At 39.8% G+C, this 23,852-nt stretch overlaps 1 protein-coding gene across 1 annotated transcript in view; it reads left to right on the forward strand.

The window, feature by feature from the left end:
• Positions 1-23,852, forward strand: part of ARHGEF28 (Rho guanine nucleotide exchange factor 28) — a 150,847-nt gene that overhangs the window by 66,451 nt on the left and 60,544 nt on the right. The window contains exon 8 of the mRNA XM_070934551.1: positions 1,141-1,201. Within this exon, the coding sequence (XP_070790652.1) occupies positions 1,141-1,201 (61 nt within the window). The remainder of the gene's footprint in view (positions 1-1,140; positions 1,202-23,852) is intronic.

Here is a 23,852-nt window from a genome sequence, read left to right on the forward strand (position 1 = left end):
AGCATCATCAGGGACAAACTCGAAGAATGGACGGTTTGTATGGCTGCTGCTGCTTTCTGTGGGCATTTCACTTTTCATGTTATTGCTAATGATGCTTTGCTAATAAGTGTTAGATCTGTGGAAGACCTGAAGAAACAAAGTTGTTTTGGGATACTTGGGCATGTGACCTCCCTTATATTTAATTGGTTCAGTGGTGGTATTCATCTGGTTCTCTCCGGATCGCGCAAACCGGTAGTGGCAACTGTAGGAGGCTCTGCCCACGTAATGCGTGACTACTGCACATGTGCAGAAAGCCATGCGCATGTGCAGAGATGAGCATGCACACACATGCTCGTTTTTGCAAACCGGTAGGGAAGGTAAGTGAATCCCACCTCTGAATTGGTTCGCTGGTTTTAGTATAACCCATTGTGGGGTTTTACCTGGAGATATTTCCTTATAAAACCGCTTTTGATTGGCAATGGCAAGATCTACATTTAATATCTTCAGCATAGCAAAGCATATTTTTCCCCTTGAGGTCTGGAAATCCTTGCCTTGGATGGACTTGTGGCTTATAAGGATTTAACTGTGACTCCAAATATCAGAGATCTTTGGCAGGACATAATTCATGTCTCCACCTATTTTCTGGTATGGAAATGACTAAATGACTTGTAGGCACACTCCCAAGTCTTTGAATTATACAGGAAGTAGAAGGTAAGCAGATGTTTTTGATACTTTATGATCTGCATTGTCGGCTTCTTGATATTTCAAAGTCGGTGGAAGTGTTATTTCTTTATATGGTGCCTTTAAAACCTGCAACAGCCAAAGTTGTTTCCTCCTCCTCCTTTTATAATGAGCTATCCTTGTTGTTGCCGAACTTGCAAAATACATTTCTTGAATTTATACTACTTTCCTGAAGTACTGGATGTGTCCTTGACTGTTAAGATTTTTATAAAAGCTCTGGTTTGTTATTTAAGAATATTGGACAAGAGCTTATTGTAAAAACAGATATTCTATTCTGAGTGGCTAATTTTGCTTGACAGTTTAGAAAAATTAATGTTACATTCTGAAATGAACCAGAGCAGCAAATGCTTTTGAAAAATATATTGCGTTCTGAAATTTTTCAACACAATTTATTATAGTATTATTTCCATTTGTTTGTAGTTTCACCAAGAACATATAATTCATCCACAGGAAAATGAAGATGAGAATGTGTTGGATTTAGGTAAGAATTTTTTTCAGCTGTGTGCTTGTATTTTAAAATCCCATTTATTATCATTTGTAAATGGAAATTACTTTCTGATGGCCTGAAGTGATAGGTTGCAAATAATAGTGCTGAAACTTGTCTCTCTTCTGTCATCTCTTCTGTGCACAAGGATGCATCAATTCAAGATTGGTGCTGTGTTGTTTTGTCACATAGATATTGGGTAAGTCTTCACAAGTTGAAGCAATTAACTATTCATTTGCTGATAACTCCAGGAGAAACAGTGCAAATAATGTGTTTTGCATGTCCTCTGAAGCTATGCTGTGTAGTTGCATATGGGTGGGTATAGCCATTTTGCCCTGTCTTTTCATTCTTCAGAAGTATACCTCTCCATCTTAGTCAAGATACCATGGCACCATGGTACTTTCCTCTTCATTGCTTTGAAGAAAGGGGCTGACATTTGCCTGAAGAAAGAGCAGTTGATTTATTGTTGTTTAATTATTGACTTCATAGAGACCCATGTGATTTCCAATCAGTCTTGCTGATTTCTCAAAGCAAAGTGAATGGGAAAACCAACAACTGTTAGAATTTCTAGGCAGTATTACTTTCTGTGCTGATGTGGAATTCCAGGAGTGGGAGTATCAGTGTATCTGAAAGTTGATATTAAATGCAGAATTGAATATTGAAATGATTTTTACGTATATCTTTTGAACAATAAGCATATACAGGTAATCCTCGATTTATGATCACGTTTGAGCCCAAAATTCCCCTTCCCAAGCAAGTTAAGTGAATTTTGCCCCAGTTTATGACTGTTGCCTTGAATATTAAGTTAATTACTGTAGTTGTTAATAAGACATTTATTAAGTGAATTTGGCTTGATCTATTGACTTTGCTGGTCAAAATGGGGATCACATGCTCCTGGGACTCTGCATCAGATGGTCATATTTTTGACCATCAAAAATACATGCCGATTGCCAAGAATCCGAATTTTTGACCACATGAGCATAGAGATGCTGCAACAGACGTAAGTCTGAAAAATAGTCCTAAGTCACTTTTTTCAGTGCTGTTGTAACTTTGAATGGTTGTAAGTCGAGGACTACCTGTAGAAACCACTGCTGAATAAGTCATTTTTTAAAAGTACATTCTAGATAATTTATTAATTATAAATAGACAGTACTTATGGGGATTTCCATGATGAAACCAATATTTCAGACTTCTGGCATTAATTTCCACTTTATACTTTATACATTTCTTCATGTAATTTTAGTTATATTTAGACTAAAGGAGAAGATAATCACATCGGTGTGAAAACATCATGTCAGTATATGTTTTAATAATAGAAAGCATGTAGATGTTTTGGGTTTCTTTTTGTTTGCTCTCACATTTATTTCTTTTCAGCCACTTTATATATTGATCTTTGACTTTATACATTTATATTAATTCATTAAATTTGCACAAGCACATTTCATAGTTACTAGTTCTCTGGATGAGGACAGATTTTGTCCAATATTCTTAAAGAGTTTTTCTGCAATTCTGGATTCTACTTCCATTTTTCCAGTGCTCTTCCTTGAAAGCTTTACAGTTTGGCTGTAGAACATGGGCAAAGAAGTGGTAGCCAGGGACTAAGTGTGATTAAATGATTTGTTGTGTTGACTAATTCTAAAATGTTTGAAATTAATGATGCTGCATTAACCTAGTGTTATTTCAAAGGCATATGACAGGAAAATGAGTGCTGTTCCTATTTTTGTTTGAAATGAAAGTAAGGAAGGGAGAAAAGTGACAAGGAGAAAAAGCAGAACACAGTTTAAGTGAAGAAGGAAAAGGAAAGGAGTCCTTGAGGATTTTGCTCTGCTAGTCGTTGCTGGCGTTTATCTCTGTTTCAAGGCCGCTGACCCAGCGCTATCTGAAGATGTTTCTGTGGCCATGTGGCCAGCATGACATCGCGGACCACTGTTTCCTCCCTACCAAACTCATACCTATTTATTTACTTGCATTTGCATGCTTTCAACATGCTAGGTGGGTAGGAGCTAAGCAAAGACAAATGCTCACCCTGTTGTGTGACTCGGGCCATCGACAAACCCAGCGTCTTAACCACTGAGCCACTGCATCCTTCCAGTGAAGTGAAGAAGACTAAACAAAAATTAGAGAAGAAAACTAAGGAATAATAGCTGGAGGTGGTAAAAAGATAGTATGATATGGAAATAAACAAGAAAGAAGAACAAGCTCTGGATGTTAATTAAGCAAGACACACACTGGAGATGACCAAAATAAAGTAAGGAATTGATGAGACAAATAAAATGGGCAAAAATGGGCTTCTCTGCCACTACATTAGCTCAGGTAATTTACATTGTGTCAGTTTCCTAGGCAGTGATGGACTTTATCTTATGTTAGCTGGTTAAAAAGTACTGTTCAGAAAGTAAATTAAATTCCAAACTGTAGCCAAATGTTTCTATTTCTCCTTAGCCCAGGGGTGTTAAACTTGCGGCTCACCGGCCGGATGCATCACACGCTGCCCACACCCATGCCCGATTTGGCAAAGGGGAAAAAAGGTACGTCACGTGACACCGCTGTGACACCGCAAGTTTGACACGCCTGCCGTAGCCTCTCTGTTAAAAACATTGTTTCCGGTCTCTATTATCTCTTTACAGAATGATTATCCATATTTTTGTGAGGAAGGGAAGAGCTGTAGCTAAATAAGTGCTAAGTATATATCACTGTCTTGCATGAAGAAGGTCCAGATAACATCTCTGTCATTTCTAGTTAGGGCTCTGCTCCTTGGAGTATCTGCTAGCCAATGTAGGTAGTCTTGGGTTAAATGGATCAGACTCTGTATAAAGGAGCTTCCCTAAACTTCTATTCTAGATAATATTATCCTATCTTCATATTAAATTTGAAGATATTGCTTATAAAAAACATTTGGCACTCAAAAGCAAAGAAACATACAGGAAAAATTGACAGGTGTTTTGAAGTGGTGCACCACACATTTATAGTTTGTAATTATATCTTATGTTGCTGCTTTATCACACACATTTCAGAAGAATTCCTATACATTTATCTTAATATTAAAATAAGTTGCAAATAGAGATTTCACAAGTCAAACTGTTGATGACTCTTCTGGTGACTGTGGACACAATCATGAAATTTCTTGGCAATAATATGGAAATAGCTTCCCATTGTCTTCTGGGGAGTTTTCCAAATTTCAGTTTAGTTAATGACTTTCTATCTGAATACAAACTAGGCCTGAGATTGGTTAGCTTTTTAGAAACTAGAAAAAGTTAGTTGAGTGCTATTATTGTTAAGACGCTTCACATTAAAATAGCAGCAATACTTTAAAAAGCTGAATGCTTATTCCTATTTTAAAATATTCCTAAGCCCTGAATGTTTATGTTCTTTTATAATATAGGTATAGGAATCTTTTAATAGAAATACATTCCATTTCTAAAACTCAAAATTTATAATGCCCAGTATTCTAATAGACAAAGATATGGAATGATAAAGGGCTGCAATTTTAAATAATAAGAGTCTGATAAAACACTTTTAACGTTGTTCATGTGATTTGGCAGCCAATGTTTTTATTTTGCTGAGTTCTTTGGCTTATATTTCTGAGGAGGTGAGACATTCTACCGGCCACAGCTTGCTCTTCAAGAGATAAAAAGCACAGAGGCCAGATAGTTGGCATCACTCACAGTGTGCCCAGGGTAGCAAAAGAAGATTTTAAGGAGTCTGCTTTTCGGGTGGGTTTTAGATTCTTCAGTAATTCCCATTTAATTGCTCATCGCTTTCAGACATTGAACAGAGTGATCTGTTTCATTGTGAGAACCACTTGGGTTATACTGGAGTCTGCAAACTTTGCTTTCAATATCCCCATTCTTTAAAGTCAGTTTCTTAGTAGGATTATAAAGGATTTTAGTTAATCCCCCTTCTCCCCAGAAAGTAGCTATGACAATAGAAAAGGGATTTGGAATGAACATTTGCATACTATCCTTTAGGGTGTCTTCTCCAATTAGACATCTTCTACATATATTGGTCTACAATCACATCATAACAAAGGAGGCTGATGGGAATTGAAGTCCAACATACTTAGATGATTTTGAATGAGGCAGTTTATGGATATATGCCAAGCTAGGAAAATTAAATTAAACTCTACATCCCAGTCTTATTAATTGGATTTTGTGAGTATTGAAAAATGTATTTCAAGAAATACATGCCCAATAAAATTAGATAATCCAATGCTATATTGGATATCAATTTCCAAATGAAAGAACTATAGTTTATCATTATGGTAATAAACTACAGAATGTCCTTATTCCTACCACCTTAGCTCAGAGTTTGAGTTTCAACATTTTGCTTCCATTTTTATTAGCCATGGTTCAAAAACCTCTGTGCATGCCCAAGATGGCGGCTCTTCGCTGAGTTCACGGTTCCGATGGGGTGATGCCTGTGGCTTTTTGGGGGTCCTCGGGGGGCCGGATTGAACACCTATGGCCCCTGCCCGGCTAAGGGAGTTTTTTCCAGTCAATTGAGAGCTTTCCCGGCTTTCGGAACGCTCTGGCCTGGGAGAGGTTGGCGTTTGCGGAGGACAGTGTGAGGCGGTGGTATCGGCCTGGATGGCTGCAGTGGCTGACTCTGCATTGCTGGCAGCGGCTGCCGGAGCAGCGGCGATACAGCGGCATTCTCGTCGGATCCTCGTCGGGACCCGGGACGTATCGGAAGATGTCTGTTGAGGTGAGGGGAGGACGAGGACGATGGCGGGGAGGCTGGCGGTGGCGGTGGTATCGACGACGGCCACAATGGTGACCGCTGGGATGGCATCGGAGATGGCGGCTGCAGCCTGAGGGCTAGAAGTGAGATGGCGGGGGATACTTTCAGCAGCCTTCATCTGGGAACTGCCTGGGCGACCATGGGGTGTTTGGCTACCTTTGGAGGGCCGGCCCCCATGACGACCCAGAGGTCTCCACAGTAATCTGGTGATCTGGTGGAGGCTGAGCTTGGGGAGCGATCCTGACTGATGGATGATCTGGGGCGGTTGGGGGGCGGAAGATGATGAGAGATGTCGCTCTGGCACCTTGTTGCCCTGTGCTCCCCCCTTCCTTCCTTTTGGCCTGGTTTCAGGCCTGTCGCTCGCTGCTCTGCTTATTCCCGGTCGGCCTGAGGGTACACCGTTCCCGTGGACTGACTTTTGTCCTGGAGCCCGTAGACTGGCTTTACTCCATCTGTCTCTCCTTAGCCGTATGGGGAGCTGCAACTGAGATACAAGCGCTGAGGGAGCCGGTTTTCAGCTGCTGTTTCACCACTGGTTCCATCGATCTCCCAGACCATCTTGCTGGGCCAGCCATCATGAGAGGGTGGCATGATTATTTTCTCCCGGTTGTCGTAATGGTGTGAGACTCCTCCCACTGAGAGGGCAGTGGAGTCCAGCTTGCCTGTGCCTCAGCTTTGCACTTCTCTCCGTTGGATTTTTTAGATCATTGTTGTGGACCTCCTTGGCCATAGGCCATCACTCATCCCGGATGTATTCGGCGATAGAGCTCCTTGCACTGTGAGACTTCCCCCTCTCGCAGGTTTGGCCCTCCACTCTATCGAGGGCCTACCTTGATGACGGGTTTTGTAACCCTGGCATGCGGCGAAGAGGAGGCTGAGGGTTTTTTTCGTTAAATTGTTTGTTAATATTTTAAGGGGTCCCAGGAGGGGGGGTCTTATTATGTGAATGGACCTGGGGGGGTCCTTACAGATCAGCATACCAGCCTGTCGGATGATCCTGGTGCGGGGGACGGGGAGGGGGGGTCGGATGGGGTACAGGGGGACGAGGGTCATTTTATCACTGTGGTGGTTGGGAGGAGTAGAGGTAGGGGGTGTAGAGGGCCTAATGGCATCTGGGAGATGCGCCCCCACTCTTTACAGGCGGTGACGCACCCTGGCCCTCTTAGCTCTTCCTGCTTCCTCGGGGGGTTGGATGTGCGGAATCCGGGACTCCGACTGCTGTATGTTAATGCCAGGTCCATTGCGAATAATCGAGATCTTATTGATGAAGGGGGCGCGGACCTCGCATGCATCATGGAGACCTGGCTGGGACCGGAGGGAGGGGCTCCCCTTTCCGATTTATCCACTCTGGGTTTTCGTGTGCTGCACCAGCCGTGACTCCATGGAAGGGGTGGGGGGAGTGGCGGTTGTTCTTAGGGAAAGTCTTAGTCCTAAGGAGGTCACTGTCCATCAGATAGGCGGTTGTGAATCCCTATTGTTGAAATGGAACCCTAGAGTACAGTCAGGCTTGTTGATCATGTACCTGTCTTCCAGCTGCGTATCTTCGGCTCTGCCTGCACTACTCGAAGTCATTGCCGAACTGACGGTCGAGCTCCCCAACTTGATACTTATGGGAGATTTTAACCTCCCGTCAGTCGGCGAGACATCCGAGCTGGTTCAGGAGTTCATAGCTCCATGACGACCATGGACCTGACTCAAGTTGTACAGGGCCCAACTCACAATGGGGAGCACACTCTTGACCTGATTTTTATCTCTGGGCAGTGGATTAATGCTCGGGCTAGGGGGGTTCTATCCATTCAACCCCTGTCATGGACCGACCATTCCCTTCTTATGCTGGACTTTCCATCCGTCAACACTCACCGCTGGGAGGCGGAACCGACTCGTTGGTTCCGCCCCAGGCACCTGATGGACCCTGATAGGTTCCTGACAGAGCTTGAGACATTTCCCACGTCCTTATCCCGCGATTCGCTAGAGGCCCTGGTTGATGCCTGGGAATGGGCTGCCGCCGGAGCACTGGATCGAATCGCCCCATTGCGGCCTCTCCGCCGACAGGGATCCCGGGTAGCTCCATGGTTCTCCGAGGAGCTCAGGAGATCAAGCGTCGGAAGTGACGCCTAGAGGGCCATTGGAGATCTTCCCGTTCTGAATCTGATTGAACACAGTTAAGAACCTATATTAGGTCTTATCTTGTGGCGATGGAAGTGGCGAAACATGATTATTTCGCTGCTCTCATTGCGTCTGCAGAGAATCGTCCAGCAGCCTTGTTTCGAGTGACCGCTCTCTTCTTAATCAGGGAGCGAGGGAGGACCCCTTGCAGGGCAGTGCTGAGGATTTCGTTCAATTCCTGCAAGACAAAATCGCTCAGATCCGGATGGGTTTAGACTCCGACTGGGCGGGGTCTGACGGGGAGATGGGAGCAAGCCTTGATGGTAACATCTGGGTTGACTTTGACCCTGTGTCCTCGGATGAAGTGGACAGGATTGTGGGAAGATTGGGGGCCTCAATGTGTTTGTTGGACCCGTGTCCCTCCTGGCTTGTTGCGGCAACCAGAGAGGTGACTGGAGACTGGATCCAGGCGATTGTCAACGCTTCATTGAGGGATGGAGTCTTCCCCGCCACCCTTAAGGAGGCGGTGGTTTGACCCCTCCTCAAGAAGCCTGCCCTAGATCCGGCCTCCCTAAACAACTTTCGTCCCGTCTCCAACCTTCGCTTTATAGCGAAGGTTGTTGAGTCCGTTGTGGCATACCAACTTCCACAATTCCAGGAGGAAATGGACTATCTAGACCCGTACCAATCGGGCTTCAGGCGGGCACAGCATGGAAACAGCATTGGTCGCCCTGGTGAATGATCTCTGGCGGGCCCGGGACAGGAGTTATTCCTCTGTTCTGGTCCTACTTGACCTCTCAGCGGGTTTTGATACCATCGACCATGGTATCCTACTGCGACGACTTGGGGGGTTGGGTGTGGGCGGTACTGTTTTACAGTGGTTCTCCTTCTACCTTTCGGGTCGTACGCAGTTTGTTTGGGCAGGGGGACAGAAATCCTCCTCTAGGCCCCTCATTTGTGGGATGCCTCAGGGTTCGGTCCTCTCCCCCCTGCTCTTTAACATCTATATGAAGCTGCTGGGTGAGATCATTCGTAGTTTTGGGGTGAGCTATCACCAGTATGCTGATGATACTCAGTTTTACATCTCCACCCCGGACCAATCCAGGGATTCTAAGTGCCTGGAGGTGGTGCGGGTTTGGATGGGTAGGAACAGGCTCAAACTCAACCCCTCCAAGACCGAGTGGTTGTGGATGTTGGCATCCCAGGATCTAGTGGCCCCATCACTTTTGATGGGAGAGGAGTTGCTTACTCCCTCTGAAAGGGTTCGCAATCTTGGCGTCCTCCTAGATTTGCGGCTGTCTCTAGTTGACCATCAGATGGCCGTGACCAGAGGGGCTTTTGCACAGGTTCGCCTGGTGCGCCAGTTATGACCTTTCCTAGATAGGGATGCCCTCCGTATGGTAACTCAGGCTCTCGTTGTCTCCCGTCTAGACTACTGCAACGCCCTCTACATGGGGCTGCCCTTGGGGTGCACCCGGAGGCTCCAACTGGTCCAGAATGCGGCCGCGTGGGTTGTTACTGGAGCTTCCCGTTACTCCTGTGTTACACCTCTCCTGTGCGAGCTGCACTGGTTGCCGGTGGTCCTCTGGATCGCTTCAAGGTGCTGGTATTAACCTATAAAGCCCTTCATGGCATGGGCCCGGAGTACTTGCAGGATCACCTCCTATCGGCCTCCCACCGCCCGGTGTGCGCACATAGGACTGCCCTCCTGCGGGTGCCATCGACCAGACAATGTCGGCTGGTGGCGCCCAGGATGAGGGCTTTCTCTGTGGCTGCGCCGACCCTCTAGAACGAACTACCCACTGGGCTTCGGACAGCCCCTGACCTCCGTTCCTTCCACAAGGACCTGAAGACATGACTTTTTAATCAAATTGCCTGATCTGTTGGGAGTTTTATTTTAATTGTTGGGGTTTTTATCGACCTTTTAATGTGATATTTATTGTTGTTTTATCTTGTGAGCCATGCCGAGTCCTTCGGGAGAAGGGCAGCATATAAATATTATAAATAAAATAAAATAATAAATAAATAAATAAATAAACATTACCTTTGCATTCAGATTATTAATTATGCTTGGTCTTAAGAACAATTACTTGAAATAAGTGAACTCCCAAATCATAGTTTTAGAATGTGGCTTGTTTTAATTAATCATGATTAAGAGCAAGCATAGTTAGCCTTCTGATATAAAATCTTTTGCATTAAAGTGATTTTGACAGTGAAAATTCCCAGTGGCCTGATAACCAGTTAAAGAGCTATAGGCTGTATAGCTTCAGAGCATTTCTGCAACATCTGTTTATACCTCCTGAAAGTAGCTGTATCTTTTGTATCTGTGCAGTTGCCCTCTGCTCTGTATTTTTTCTATTATTCCAATTCCCTTTTTACATATATTAACATTTTAAATGAGATTTAACTACAGTAATATAACTAATGAGTGCTTTGAATGTCAGGTGGAGCTGACAGATTGTTAAATAAAGAATTATTACTTATCAAACTCTGGAGCACTATGACTGCGGTACTTTGAGAATCAAGTCATGACATGTTAGTGTTTTCAAAGCAGTAAAGGCTGCTCTGTATTTTAAAATATAAGATTTTTTTATTCCTAATATAATAAGATAAGATTTATAGATAATCAAATATAGGAAATTGGATTATGTTTTAGATGAGAAAGAGTGATAGAAGAATTGTTGTAACTATCTGAACTGTATTTCAAGAAAAATGATCAGGAAGGCAATTTATTAGGTCCTAACTTCCTTTTAAAAGGAAAGGAGAGAAAACATAGATAAAACTGTACATACAGTTTATATAGTATGGATTCCATAACTGTATGCTTGCTTCCATTTAACATTAAAACATTTCTTTTTCCAAATACTTATTTGACTTCTTTTTTCAATATGCTGAGATTTCAAAAGTTTGTTCTGTCAAGAAAATACTTTGCTTGAGGCTGCGTGCAAAATAAATTCTTGCATATTCCAGGAATATGAATTCGGATGATCTTGCAATTAATGGAAACACAGCTTCTTCTTTCTCGGACTTCCTTGCATTTTCATCTGTTTGCTTTGATGCATGGATTACTGCTTGCCTTTCAAATCATAATTGGAAACAATTGCTTTGAAGTGGACTCCCACTTGTAGTAATATGTAATATGTAGTAATATGTAATTACCACTTGTAATATGTGGTAATATTAACCAAAATTTGCTGACCTAGAAATGACCAAGCAAGTAACTAAGCTACAGTCAAAAAGTGAAACCGTACGTATTATGGACATGTTTGGACAAGATAATATGGCTTATCACAAATCCATCTGGAGATTCCCTCAACCATCTTCCTTTTGTCCAAATGTATAAATCAGAGAGGGAAACTCTGATTGTTTCAAGCTTTTTTGGATTTGTTGCAGTGGACAATGTGGCAATCTCAAAACAAATGAGTGATTTACTGCAGTTCATGTGCAACCTACTTGTGGAAGTAATTTTAGCTACCATAAGATACATTATTCAAACCTAGTTGGTGAGCAAAGATTAAAGTTTGGTGAGATTGTGATTAATTATTAATTTCTAGAGTTTGGAAGTTTGTTCAAATTGAGCTTAAGTATAAGATATAAGGGTATAAGATATATTTTTTGCCTTTTCTAGAAAAGTGCTTCTTGGTATTAGTTTAACAAGAAATGCTCTTGTGCCATTTTAAACAATAGCAAATATTTCCTAGAATAAACCTTTGTAGGCAAGATACGACTCTTCAGTCTTCAAGAATTCATATATATTGAATATTCAAAGTTCTTTTTTAGTGAGTTGTGAAGCTGTCACCTTCTCTATTGCAGCAAATGTTTCAAGAGGGGAGGGTTAATTCTTTGAACTGAGCAATCTATCCCATGATATAGCCATTCCCTATGATCAGTTTCTAGGCAACTTGGGATGCTTCTTTTTCTCTTTTGGCTTGGCATGAGAAATAAAGCAAGAGTTGCTAGTTGGAAGAATGTTTTGGTTGCTTGGCTATTCAACAAATCTTCCCTATCTTCCCATGCTTCTTTGTGATCTGCAAAATTTGTAGAATACTATTGAGATGAATTAAAAAAACAACAACAATTGGACCTTTCTCTTCCAGGTAGAGATTGGCTGTGTTTTGAAATTGTCCAGTTTCTTCTGTCTTGATAGACACCATTTTGCTAGAATTGTCTGTAGCTGTTCCTTTTCCCCCATAAAGCAGGTTTCTATCACCAGTGTGACACTGTTATACTACATCGCCTTTCATTGGCAACTTTTCTGATTGCCTTTGATTTTTTTTCCCAAGCATTTCAAAGGGCTTTTCTAGTGACTCTTGCCTTCGTGTTATGTCTCCAAAATATATGTCTTGTATTCATTATTGAGCACCCTGCTTTTACTTTGTCCAGTATTAAATAATTCAAGTTATTCAGTCCAAAGGATTCTCAACATTTATCCAGTGCCACAATTCCAAGGCGTTAGTTTTTTCTTCATTCACCCTTTGAGCTTTCACAGCCATATATTTCAGTTGAGAAAGCTGTAATCCTGACAATACATAACTTAGTTGGCAGCCTTAGCTTTCTGCACCCTACTAGGCTTGTCATGCTCTTTTTCCCAAGAAGCAAATATCTCTTTAGCTCATAGCTACAGTTTCCAACGCTGTGAACATTGAGCCATGAAGATAAAGATGTTCCTTCATGCTCCATACATCACATTTTTCTGCACATGGTTGGCATTGCTTGTAGACACAAACCTATGGGTTTATTCTTTTTTTTTGAACACTAAGCAGCAGGCCAGCTTTGCACTCTGATCTTTTACTTTCAGCAAGGCATCCTTTAAGTGTCCCTTGCTTCCAGCCATCAGACTGTTTTTTTTTTTTTATTTGATTTATATGCTGCCCTTCTCCGGAGACTCAGGGCGGCTTACAGTGCGTTAAGCAATAGCCTTCATACTTTTGTATATTTTATGCAAAGTCAGCTTATTGCCCCCACAAACTGGGTCCTCAATTTACCTACCTAAGAAAGGATGGAAGGCTGAGTCACCTTGAGCCTGGCAAGATTCGAACTTACTTTAAGTTCGAAAGAACTTCGAAAGAACTTAACACCAGACAGCTGGTATTAAATTCAAGTGTCTTGTCTGCAGAGCTATCCAGGCTCCTTGTCTGCAGACTGTTAATTTTTCTCCTGGCAGTTTTTTTTTTTTTTTAATTTGATTTATATGCCGCCCTTCTCTGGAGACTCAGGGCGGCTTACAATGTGCTCAGCAATAGCCTTCATACTTTTGTATATTTATACAAAGTCAGCTTATTGCCCCCACAAACTGGGTCCTCATTTTTAATTCCAATGTCTACTTCTGCTAATCTAACATTTTCCATAATAAAGTCTTTGTAATAGTGTATAACTTGGGTCATTCTATCACCTATTTTGAACTATTTGATCGCTCCATATTCTGTTATGACTGTTGCTGCCTGGTCACCAACCACATTCTTCCTTAGAGAGGTGAGGTGACCTGGTACAATCAATTTTTTAAGGGCAGTCTACAGCTTAAGGTTTTTTTTTAAATAAGCAGTAAAAGTCATTTAATAAGGGTTAAAATGGGCATTTTTTGACAACTCTTGCTTTTTCCATTACCCACCAAGTGTTAATAAGGTGACCTGGGGCACTCCTGCCTCTTTTGAATCCAACTTGTATGTCTGGTTGTTCTCACTCCATGTTGTTGAAATCTGGATTACAAAATCTTATTCATAATCTTACTAGCACAAGCATGCAAGAAGCACAATGTTTCAACAGTTTGAGCATTTTTAGCAGTTCCTTTTTTTCTCCTGTCAATGATGCTAACATGCATATATTATTCCAGAGATTAGTTTCCTAGCCATAATAAAAATAAGAAAGAGTGGCCCATGAAAATAAAATAGAATCCCCCAATATATTATGTCAGGCAGTCATTTAAAAAAAAAAATTACATAAATTTGAATTTGCCCCCTATCTTAAACTTGGACCCTAAACCACATGTGCCCCCTGCCCTCTCCTACTTTCTCTGGGTTCACTGGTCCCATCTCCTCAATCTTTGTCTGCAAAGATAGAGATCAGAGTGTATGGTAATAATGGGACAAATGCTGTAAAATATAGTAAATCTAAAATGCTTTTAATTAACTGAAATAAACACCAATGAGAATTATTATTCACACAGTAGTAATTGGGGATCTATCATTCCTTTGCTTTCTGTAGTTATTGGCCAGAAATATCAAGTACAATAATTTCATTTGTCCAGAGACAGTTTAAATAGTTTTTTTGGTTTTTTAAAAAAATAGGATAGTCATTCTGCAGTTTTGCTAAGATTTTTAGTTTGTTTATAAAAAAAAATCATGCCATTTTTACCGTTAATAAATATACCCCAAACAAATTACAAAACAAAACATCAAATAACCAAATTAAAATTAAGACCTTAAAATCACAAGGAGAGGATTTTTATGTGTCTGGAGTGAATTTTATATGGCTGAAGAATTTGTCTTTCCAAGTTTGATTTGGAAATTTGGGATTGTGTACCTTCTTGAAAGTTAGATCAGCCCATGGAGAGAAGAAATATTTCATATATCCTTGATTCAGGGTTTATAAATACTAGTGCCTAGCAACAAATTATATCAGTGCAGAGCATAGTTATAATCGCATGTATCAGGGAGAAGTTTAGGTGTCTCAATCTGCATCAGCTGTGCTTTCTGAACACTTTTCAAAACCATGCCAGTAGAAGGCAGTAGTAAATAGCCAGTGTTCTCAAAAAGCAAGCAAAATTCAGATAGCTCTTACCTTATGGGATAAATGTAAATAGGTAAATGTTATGAACATGACATAGATCCCTTATGCAACTGTGCGCTTAATGAAAACATTACATAATCTGAATGGAATGTGTAAATGCTTGTTTAAAAATGCTGACTAGGTAAATGGGGATTGTTAAGCTTGAATTTGTTTCATAGAAAGAGGCTGACAATCACAGGTAAAGTGTGGAAACAAAGCTTTGTTTTAAGGTAACATCATCTATATCCATGATGGCGAACCTATGGCATGCGTGCCAGAGGTGGCACGCAGAGCCCTCTCTGTTGGCACACGCGCCATCACCCCAGATCAGATCTCTGTGGTGTTTCTTTCGTGAGCTTCTGTTTCCCTGCAAACGACGAAACAGAAGCTCACGAAAGAAAAAGATCTTACCTCTTGCCGTGCTGCCAGTGTTGGGATGCCCAGTTTCCCGCTGACCAACTGGTCTTCAAATCTCTGCTGCGCATGCGCACGTTTGCACGTGCGCACATGTTTGTGCATGCGCACATTTGTGCGCACACACCCCTTTTAGTTTGGGCATGCTCACGGGCGGTTTGGGCATTCGGTGCCTAAAAGGTTCACCATCACTGATCTATATGTATGACACTATAGTTGATTAAAAGAGTGTTTTTGTTATTTATTTCTCACCTTGTAATGTAGGAGAACGGCTCAAGCAGTTTCAGCCGTTGAGCCCTTTTCTTCAGCCCTCAGAGGCTTCCACATGGCGCTGAAATTGGGCAGCTATCCACCTATTTATAGTCGTGCTTAAAAATTTGGGAAACCTTTTGAATTTTCAATATTTTTTGCATAAAAGTTACCTAAAGCATAATTTCTTCTCCATGCAAGTACTAAACTATATAAAAGGAATCCAATTAAATAAAAATATTATACTTGTTCATTTATTTTATTTCAGTGAAGACCTGGGTTTTTACCCAGGCTGTAGGACCAGAATGTTCCTGGAGCTGGTATGGGGTGGGTGCTGAGTTAATGAAATTTTTACCTCAACATTGTTTATTGCTGTATATTGTCTTTTTAGTGTACAGGAAGTCCTCAATTTACGACTAAAATTGAGCCCAAAATTTCTGTTGCTAAGCAAGACAGTTAAGTCTTTTGCCCCATTTTACAACCATTTTTTGCCTCAGTTGTTAAGTGAACCTGGCTTCCCCATTGACTTTGCTTCTCAGAAGGTCCCAAAAGGTGATCACATTATCCTGGGACCCTGCAACCGTCATAAATATGAGTCAATTGTTAAGCATCTAAATTTTGATCATGTGACCATGAGAATGCTGCAGTGGTCAGAAGTGTGAAAAACGGTCATGTCACTTTTTCAGTGTTGTTGTAACTTTGAAGGGACTGTTACAACAGCAATGTTTACAGTTACAACATTTAGTGAACAGTCACTGAATGAATATTTATAAGTTGAGGACTACCTGTATTACATTTTTATTTCATCTTCTACTCAGATTTCCTTCAAATAGAGGGGTGGCTGTATAAGTTGAACAACAAGTTATATTCTCATCATGTTTTCATGCTCTATACATTGATTCTCTCTCCTCACTTCCCTAAGCTTACTGGTCTTATCATTTGCAATTTCATAATTAAACTCAAATCATAGAACCAGCTTGCTTGCTTTTCAGAAGTGTTAAATTTATTTCCATTTACTTGGGAAAAGCAGGCAAATATATATTGTATGCTGACCTCTGTCATGTTCATTAGTAACAATAATTAAAACAACAATGAAGATCTTTAAGTACTAGACCTAGAGTCATGCAGAAACCTAGACTATCATGCTATTTCATACACTTATACTTGCAACATTATTTATTACAATCACCTTCTCAGGGAGATGGACAGCATATAAATTCAATAAATAAATAATAAATATTTTGAAGACTTACAGCCTACAGAGATATAAATCAAACTGGTCAGCAGTGGAGGTTAGTGATAATCAATAAGGAATGTGTGGTGACACTTCCTAGATTAGGATTATGTATAAAGCTATGTTGGGCAAAATAATCGGCATTTTTGAGTTGAGTTTATATAATTTGCTAAATACATAAATTCCAGTTTAATAACTCTGTAGTTACAGGCACAAAGATGGACACAGTCGTTACTGTAACAATGCCAGTGGGACTAGATTGCCATTCTTTTGTGAATGCTACAAAATTCCCATTGCACTTATTAAACCTAAGAGAGAGGGAAACTCCCATTGGTGTCAGTATATATTTCAACAATCTCAAGGGAATGATCAGTTTATTCATGTATACCGGTATTAGTTATGATGATTACATATTGGCTTGGTAGATGGATAATATGCTTTTCTAGCACAGTTGCTGGACATTATGGGTAGGAACACTTCATCAAATATATGTGTGGTTTCTATATTTGTCACAATTTCTTAGTTTCTATGGTTATTTATGATCAGAATGGTAAATCAGATAGGACTTTATTCTTATTTAGCATATATATATATAAATATATATATGCTAAATATATATATGAAAGTTTAGAATTAGATTTAATAGAGCAACATGATCCCAATAAAGTCTTTATGTGTAAAATGAAATGAACTAACAGGAAAAATAGTTTTGCACATATTTATTCTTTTTTAAAAAAATTGAAACTTGAATTTTAAATAATTTTAATTGGCCCTATTTTTACACACATTATTTTGAAGAATTTAATCTGCATTTTTTCCCTTGGCAAGACTGTTATTAATCTGTAACTGAGTGTGTGTGGGTTGGTTAGCCATCTAATTTATCAAGGTCCAGGAAATCATTTGATCTGTTATGCTGAAATTGATCTGTATATCTCACTGGTTGGAAATATGACTGAGGAAATATTCTGCTGTTTCTTAAATTACAAAATGCTATTTCATTTTGTACACACTATCCCCATTGAGTAAACTGCAAAAATAATGTATGCGAAATGTTTTGTAGTGAATTTTGGTTGAAAAGTAGTAATCACAAATAGGTTAGTTTTGTGTTTACAAATGGAACCTTTAAACAAGAAAACTAACTGTAGTTTATGTAGTGTAATGATGGGGAAAGGATAATGAGTTTTTGTTGAATACTAATCGCCATTGGGTTGTTCAGGGAGATTGTATAAGAATGAGAGACTTGTAAATTTGTCACTAGTTCTATTGTACATCCAAAGGAAGGCAATATCGTTCTGTAAAGGTGCCAACCTTACAAATATCTTTATGGTAGCTTGTGAAATTCAGACACTATGACTGGGGATAAAAAGTGTTTTTAGAAGTAACACATCCAAAAGGATCATAATAAGATTGTGGATTAATAAGATTAATAATAATAAGGTTGTGGTGGGAAAACATGCTTCCTTTTTAAAATTAATGGACAAAGTATTCTTATCTGCCAAAGTTATAAATTATGAGGGAAATTCTGAAACAAAGGAACTCAGGAATGTGATTAGAGTCACCAATTATTGGTTTGAATATTATCTTCAGAGTTTCATCTTTTAGATGGCTCATGCTTTAAAATAATATAAGAGGATTAAATATTTTAACTTTGTAAAACACAATAAAGGAAATAATTGCCCTAGTTTTCTATATCATTCTGAGACAATGCAAACGTTCTTTTCCTTCTCAAACAACCCTGATTATTCTTTACTGAGGTTTGGAAAATGAAAAGGCAAGTTAATGATTAATTGGCACACTGTGACCTTTCCAGTGACTGTAGACTAGGATACAGCAGCCTCACTCCTGGGTGCACATCTTACTTTAACTTGACTCTGTCTGCTTTCAAGTTAGCCCATGTGCATTAATGCAGAGAACAGACTCCTATTGCCTCTCCTGGGTTTAGAGAGCAATTTCTTTCTGTATGGTTCAACTTTTTCATTTCCTATTGATTACCTTGCCGCTCCATACAACAGCTACCATAGTTACCACTTGAAAGGGGTGTTTGATTAGCAAGAACAATGGATTCGGATTCAGATGCACCTTTTCATTATTCTTGGCCATCCTTACCTAAAATGAAGATTCGAAAAAGGACCTCCAAACCAAAAGGTAGAGAAATTTTTTTCCCCTTTAAATTATTCCTTTCCTTTGTTTATTTTGTTTGATAGGTGCATACAGAAGAAAGTCAATCGTTTTGATGGTTTTTTGTCATTTCAAAATATTTAAAATACTGTCACACAGATACCAAAAAGTTTGAAAACCAGATGTCCCTTTCTTTTGACAATGTATGGATGATATTTGTCTCTTTTAGTTTGGTTTTTTTTTTCTTAAAATATGCATGCTTTCAAGTTCTAAATCGTTTTATTTAACAGAAACTATTTATGATTTCATTAGAGATTACTTTAAGCAGAGTTGAGCAAATATATCAAAAGCTTATGCCAGATATGTATTTTGAAAAATAATAGAAATGAATAACCTATCAGATGTGATCTGTAAATAGCTCTGTTTTTATTTTGCTTTGTTTACCCATGAGTGACTTTAATTATATCCCTAGAGGTTGTTATAGTGAAAGCCTATTGGCTCATTTACAGAATCAGATGTAAACAAAAGGGGGGGGGGCACTTTCCTTTTGATATGAAACTTGGTTTTTCATGGTTATTCTAGCAGTTTCAGACAGAAACAAGTATATTTTTATAGAAAGATATATTTAAAAAGCATTGATTTAGCAAGGCAGTCAAGACTGTTAACAGAGGTTAGATATTCTACCAGAATTATGGTCACGCTTCTTTAATCAGCCCTGGCTTTAAGCCTGTTTCCAGCCCTGCTTTAATGGCCTGAGTGGTTTTGTTCAAGGTTACTGAAGGCCATCTTCTGTGGACTTTCCTTGGGGAGAGAGAGGTTTTTTTTATCTGAGTTGAAAAGAAGAGGAATATTTCTTCAGTGTAATAAAATTGAGTACTAATAGTTACAATTCTATTCCCAGTCTGAGGCTTGTCTTGTACCTAAAATGTTTTATCAACACCATCTTTTTTCTTTACTTAGGCTTGCTGGTTTTCCAGTTTTATAACTTGTTTTGTTTTTCAATCCTTGCCTTACTTTTATTTTTTGCTATTTCTGCCTTGGCTTCATTTATTTGTGGACTAGCTTTAATTGACTGATATGTACTGTGTTTTCCCCAAAAATAAGACCCACCCAAAAAATAAGCTCTAGCCTGATTTTTTGGGGTGGGCCTAATATAAACCCTGCCCCAAAAATAAGCCGGGGGGATGGGCATGGCCAGAACAAGAGGTGGCGAGTGTGCAGGGGCTGACGGTGTCTGGCAGCAGCCATAGCCTGTAGGCCTCTTGATGCAGCACAGATAAGTCTGAGCACGGAGGCAGAGGCGGGGGGGAGACAGGCAATCTGGACGTGCTGCACGACTGCCTGGCTCACGGGAGGCTCGCAGGAGGCTTGCACGGTGGCACCAGCAGCAGGCAGAGGCAGAGACACAGGGGGAGGCAGGCGATTGGATGCCTACCATGGGCGTATGTAGTGGCGCAGCCGCAGGCAAACCGAGAGATGGAGTGGGTGGCGCGTTGGAGTAGCCTGCCTCTCTCCCCATCTCTCTGCTTCCACCTGGCTCCACCACACATTTTTTGTCCGGAGGGGGACTGGAAGCTTTGTCTGTTTGCAAATGGGGTGCTTTAAAATGGAGTGAATAGCTCTGTTTCAAAGTGCCTCATTTGCAAGCAGACGAAGCTTCCAGTCTCTGTCATTTCTCCGTCTGGGTGAAAAGTGTTTGGGCATCTATGGGGCACTTGGATTTCCCAAGCACTTCACAGGCACCCAAACATTTTTCGCCCAGAGGGAGATGAAACTTTGTCTGCTTGCAAATGGGGTGCTTTGAAATACATGCATGCATGCATACATACATACATACATACATGTATGCATCTGTGTATGTATATGTATGTGTGTTTGTGTATATGAAGGTATAAAATGAAGGTATGCAAACTGAAGATTTGAGTTTTAAAAATATAATTAATAACAGATTGTCATGAAAGGAAACCTGAACACATACATGTGCACATTTGTCCGTTTGTCATGTGTTACTATAATAGCTCAACAGACAGAGCTCTGTAATTTAAGACCAGCTGTCTGCAATTAAAGTAAGATCGAATCCCGCCAGGCTCAAGGTTGACTCAGCCTTCCATCCTTTCTAAGGTAGGTAAATTGAGGACCCAGTTTGTGGGGGCAATAAGCTGACTTTGTATAAATATACAAAAGTATGAAGGCTATTGCTTAACGCATTGTAAGCCGCCCTGAGTCTCTGGAGAAGGGCGGCATATAAATCAAATTAAAAAAAAAAATAGATGTAGGCTAAAAATGATTGAGAAAAATTAACTCAGATGTTCTGGTTTTAGATTTTAGAAGTAGTGTGATAGTTCTTGGGATCATGAGAGATCAAGAATCTATTGGTAAAACAATATTTCCCATATTTTCCCCATAGACAGAACCAGAACTGTCCCATTATTTTTCCCCATGCAATTTTCCCATTAAAATTATCCTTCTCTCTTTTCAGTATGTATTGTGAGACAAAGATCTAGGATGCAATCTACTGATCTGAATAGGATTTGAGAAAGTAGCGAGAAAGACCCTGTTATCACTGACTTCAACTCAAATTTACTCCCATTCTTATTGTCTGCCATGACTATTATAAAACAAAAGACCATCTGGAAATCCTATCACAAATTATCTGCCATCTGGAAATCCTACCACAGATACTCTATGTATCAGTGTGTTCCTAAGGATATTTCTAATTCAGGTGTTTATGTGTATTGTGCCACTTGTTAACTAGGGTTTCAGGTATCACTGTAGTCTATTCTTGATTTTCCTGTATATTCTTCTGTTATATTTCTTTACAGGAAACAGATTAATAGGGATGCACAGAATAATCAGATAGTGCTTTTAATTGGTATTGGTAGTCTTTAACCTTTATCTGAAGTCAAAGCTGAAGAAAGAAGGAGATATTAGAAACTCTAATAGCGTGGAAAGTGATAAAAGCATAAACAATGTAGAAGAAGGGTATAACCTGCATACCGTATTTTTTGGAGTGTAAGACGCACCTTTTCCCCCCGAAAAAGAGGGTGAAAATCTGGGTGCGTCTTATACTCCCAATGTAGCCCCTCCCAGCCTCTCAAATGGTGGTTTCAGAGGCTGAAAAAAGTCTCAGAAATGAAGCTTCAGAAAAAAAGCCTCCAAATAGAGCTTCAGAAAAAAAGCCTCTAAACAGAGCTTCAGAAAAAACTCTGAAGCTTTTTTCTGAAGCTCTGTTTCAGAGGCTTTCAGAGGCTGGAAAAAAAATCAAGAGCACAGAGCTCACAACCAACGAACCTGTTGCTAAAATTCATCTCTGGGAACAGCTGATTGGGGGTATTCTGGGAGGCCGATCTACCTGCCAATCAGCTTTTTTCTTATTTTCCTCCCCAAAAACTAATGTGTGTCTTATACCCCAGTGCGTCTTATACTCCGAAAAATACGGTATATAAAATATTAGATATGTTCTTACAGCAAAGTATTCTTCCAATTATAGTCCCTGTGCAGATCATCATCATTGTGGTCATCACCATCACCATTGTTATTATTTTAAATTTATCTGGTTTTCAGAGGGGTTTCTGAGCCTCACAGCATGCGAAATTAGAGATCCCAGAAATTCTATTCCAGAAATTCTAGGTCTTCACACTCACATTCTGCATCATGCTTTGGGGTAGCAGCTTGGTATTTATTTTGAAAACATAAGTACAGAGCGAACATGATAAAGGTTATCAAATTAGGCATGGGTGTACAATTTTATTATTTTTCTTATTTTAAAAATACTAGAATCTTGGATAATTGGTGGGAGATCGAAAACTGATGAAGAAAATATGTCTCCTAGCAAACAGATTCAATATGTTTTTACATTTCAGGTGTACGAAAACATACGAAATGGGTTCAATACATTTGTGGAAGATAAGGCTTTCAATGGGTATGAGTTAGATAGTTTATTTACTTAATTATCCCTAGTGGTTACTGAGGGATTTCTTTCTCAAAATTGGTATTTATGACAACTGTTCTCCAACACTTTCCATAAGATTTATTGAAGAGCTTAGGAAGACTCAAATAATGATAGAGAGAAATCTGGCTGATTCATATTAAACCCGTGTAGAACCTGATCTGTGTTGGAAACAAAAACAAAGAAACCCTTCTCAGCTTTGGGTAGTAGAATTGTAACTGAAAAGGCCTTTCCAAAGACTTTAGTTGATGACTTACATGCTCTGTTGATAAAATCATTGCTATCTATTCTGGTGGGATGGTTGAGATAGTTACTTCTCCACTTTTTAAATTGACAATGTGAACAGTTTGCTTAAACCAGCCACATACCCTTTAGACCAGGGGTCACCAACCTTTTGGACGTCAGGGACCACTAAATTAATAATTTTAAATCCTGCGGGCCACTAATATGAATTTTTTAAAAAGATAAATAGTATTTAATGCAATATAAAAAATGCAAATAATTTTTCTCCGGACCACCAAAATTTTCTCAGATCACCGGATTGATGACTTCTGCTTTAGACTTCCTCCTATCCTGGTTATAAAGAATTGCAGGTTGGCTATTTATCTCAGGAGCTATATTTCTCTTCATCATGTAACTTAAGTATTTGCAATGCCATTAATGATGCATGGCAAATGCATCATTAATGATGACATTTTCTGGCAATATTTATAAAAATATAGGCTGAATAAAATTGTCAATCATCTATGTGGGTCAAATTTAATAACTGCATCCAAATTGGTGCCAACCCCTTTTCAGTTTCACAAGCTTGGTGAAATGTTCAAAACATTTTCACATGCAGTAAGTAATTCTTTGGAAATTAGAATCATGAGTATTGCCAGAAGAAAGTTTTGGCTTCCCTCACTAGGCCTAACAGAAAGAAAATATGTGGAACACAATTTTGAAGATCTGTCCTTTTAATCCTGAAATTCAAACATAAATTTTTACATGGTATGAGGTTGTACACTTTATCCAACATAATTTATACTGCAGATATTTTCCCTTTTTGGTTTCATAGCTTTCATTCTTTTAAGTTA

Source organism: Pituophis catenifer, unplaced genomic scaffold, assembly GCF_029215685.1.
Source record: "Pituophis catenifer annectens isolate HBS135680 unplaced genomic scaffold, rPitCat1.0.hap2 SCAF_2, whole genome shotgun sequence".
Lineage (NCBI taxonomy): Eukaryota > Metazoa > Chordata > Lepidosauria > Squamata > Colubridae > Pituophis > Pituophis catenifer.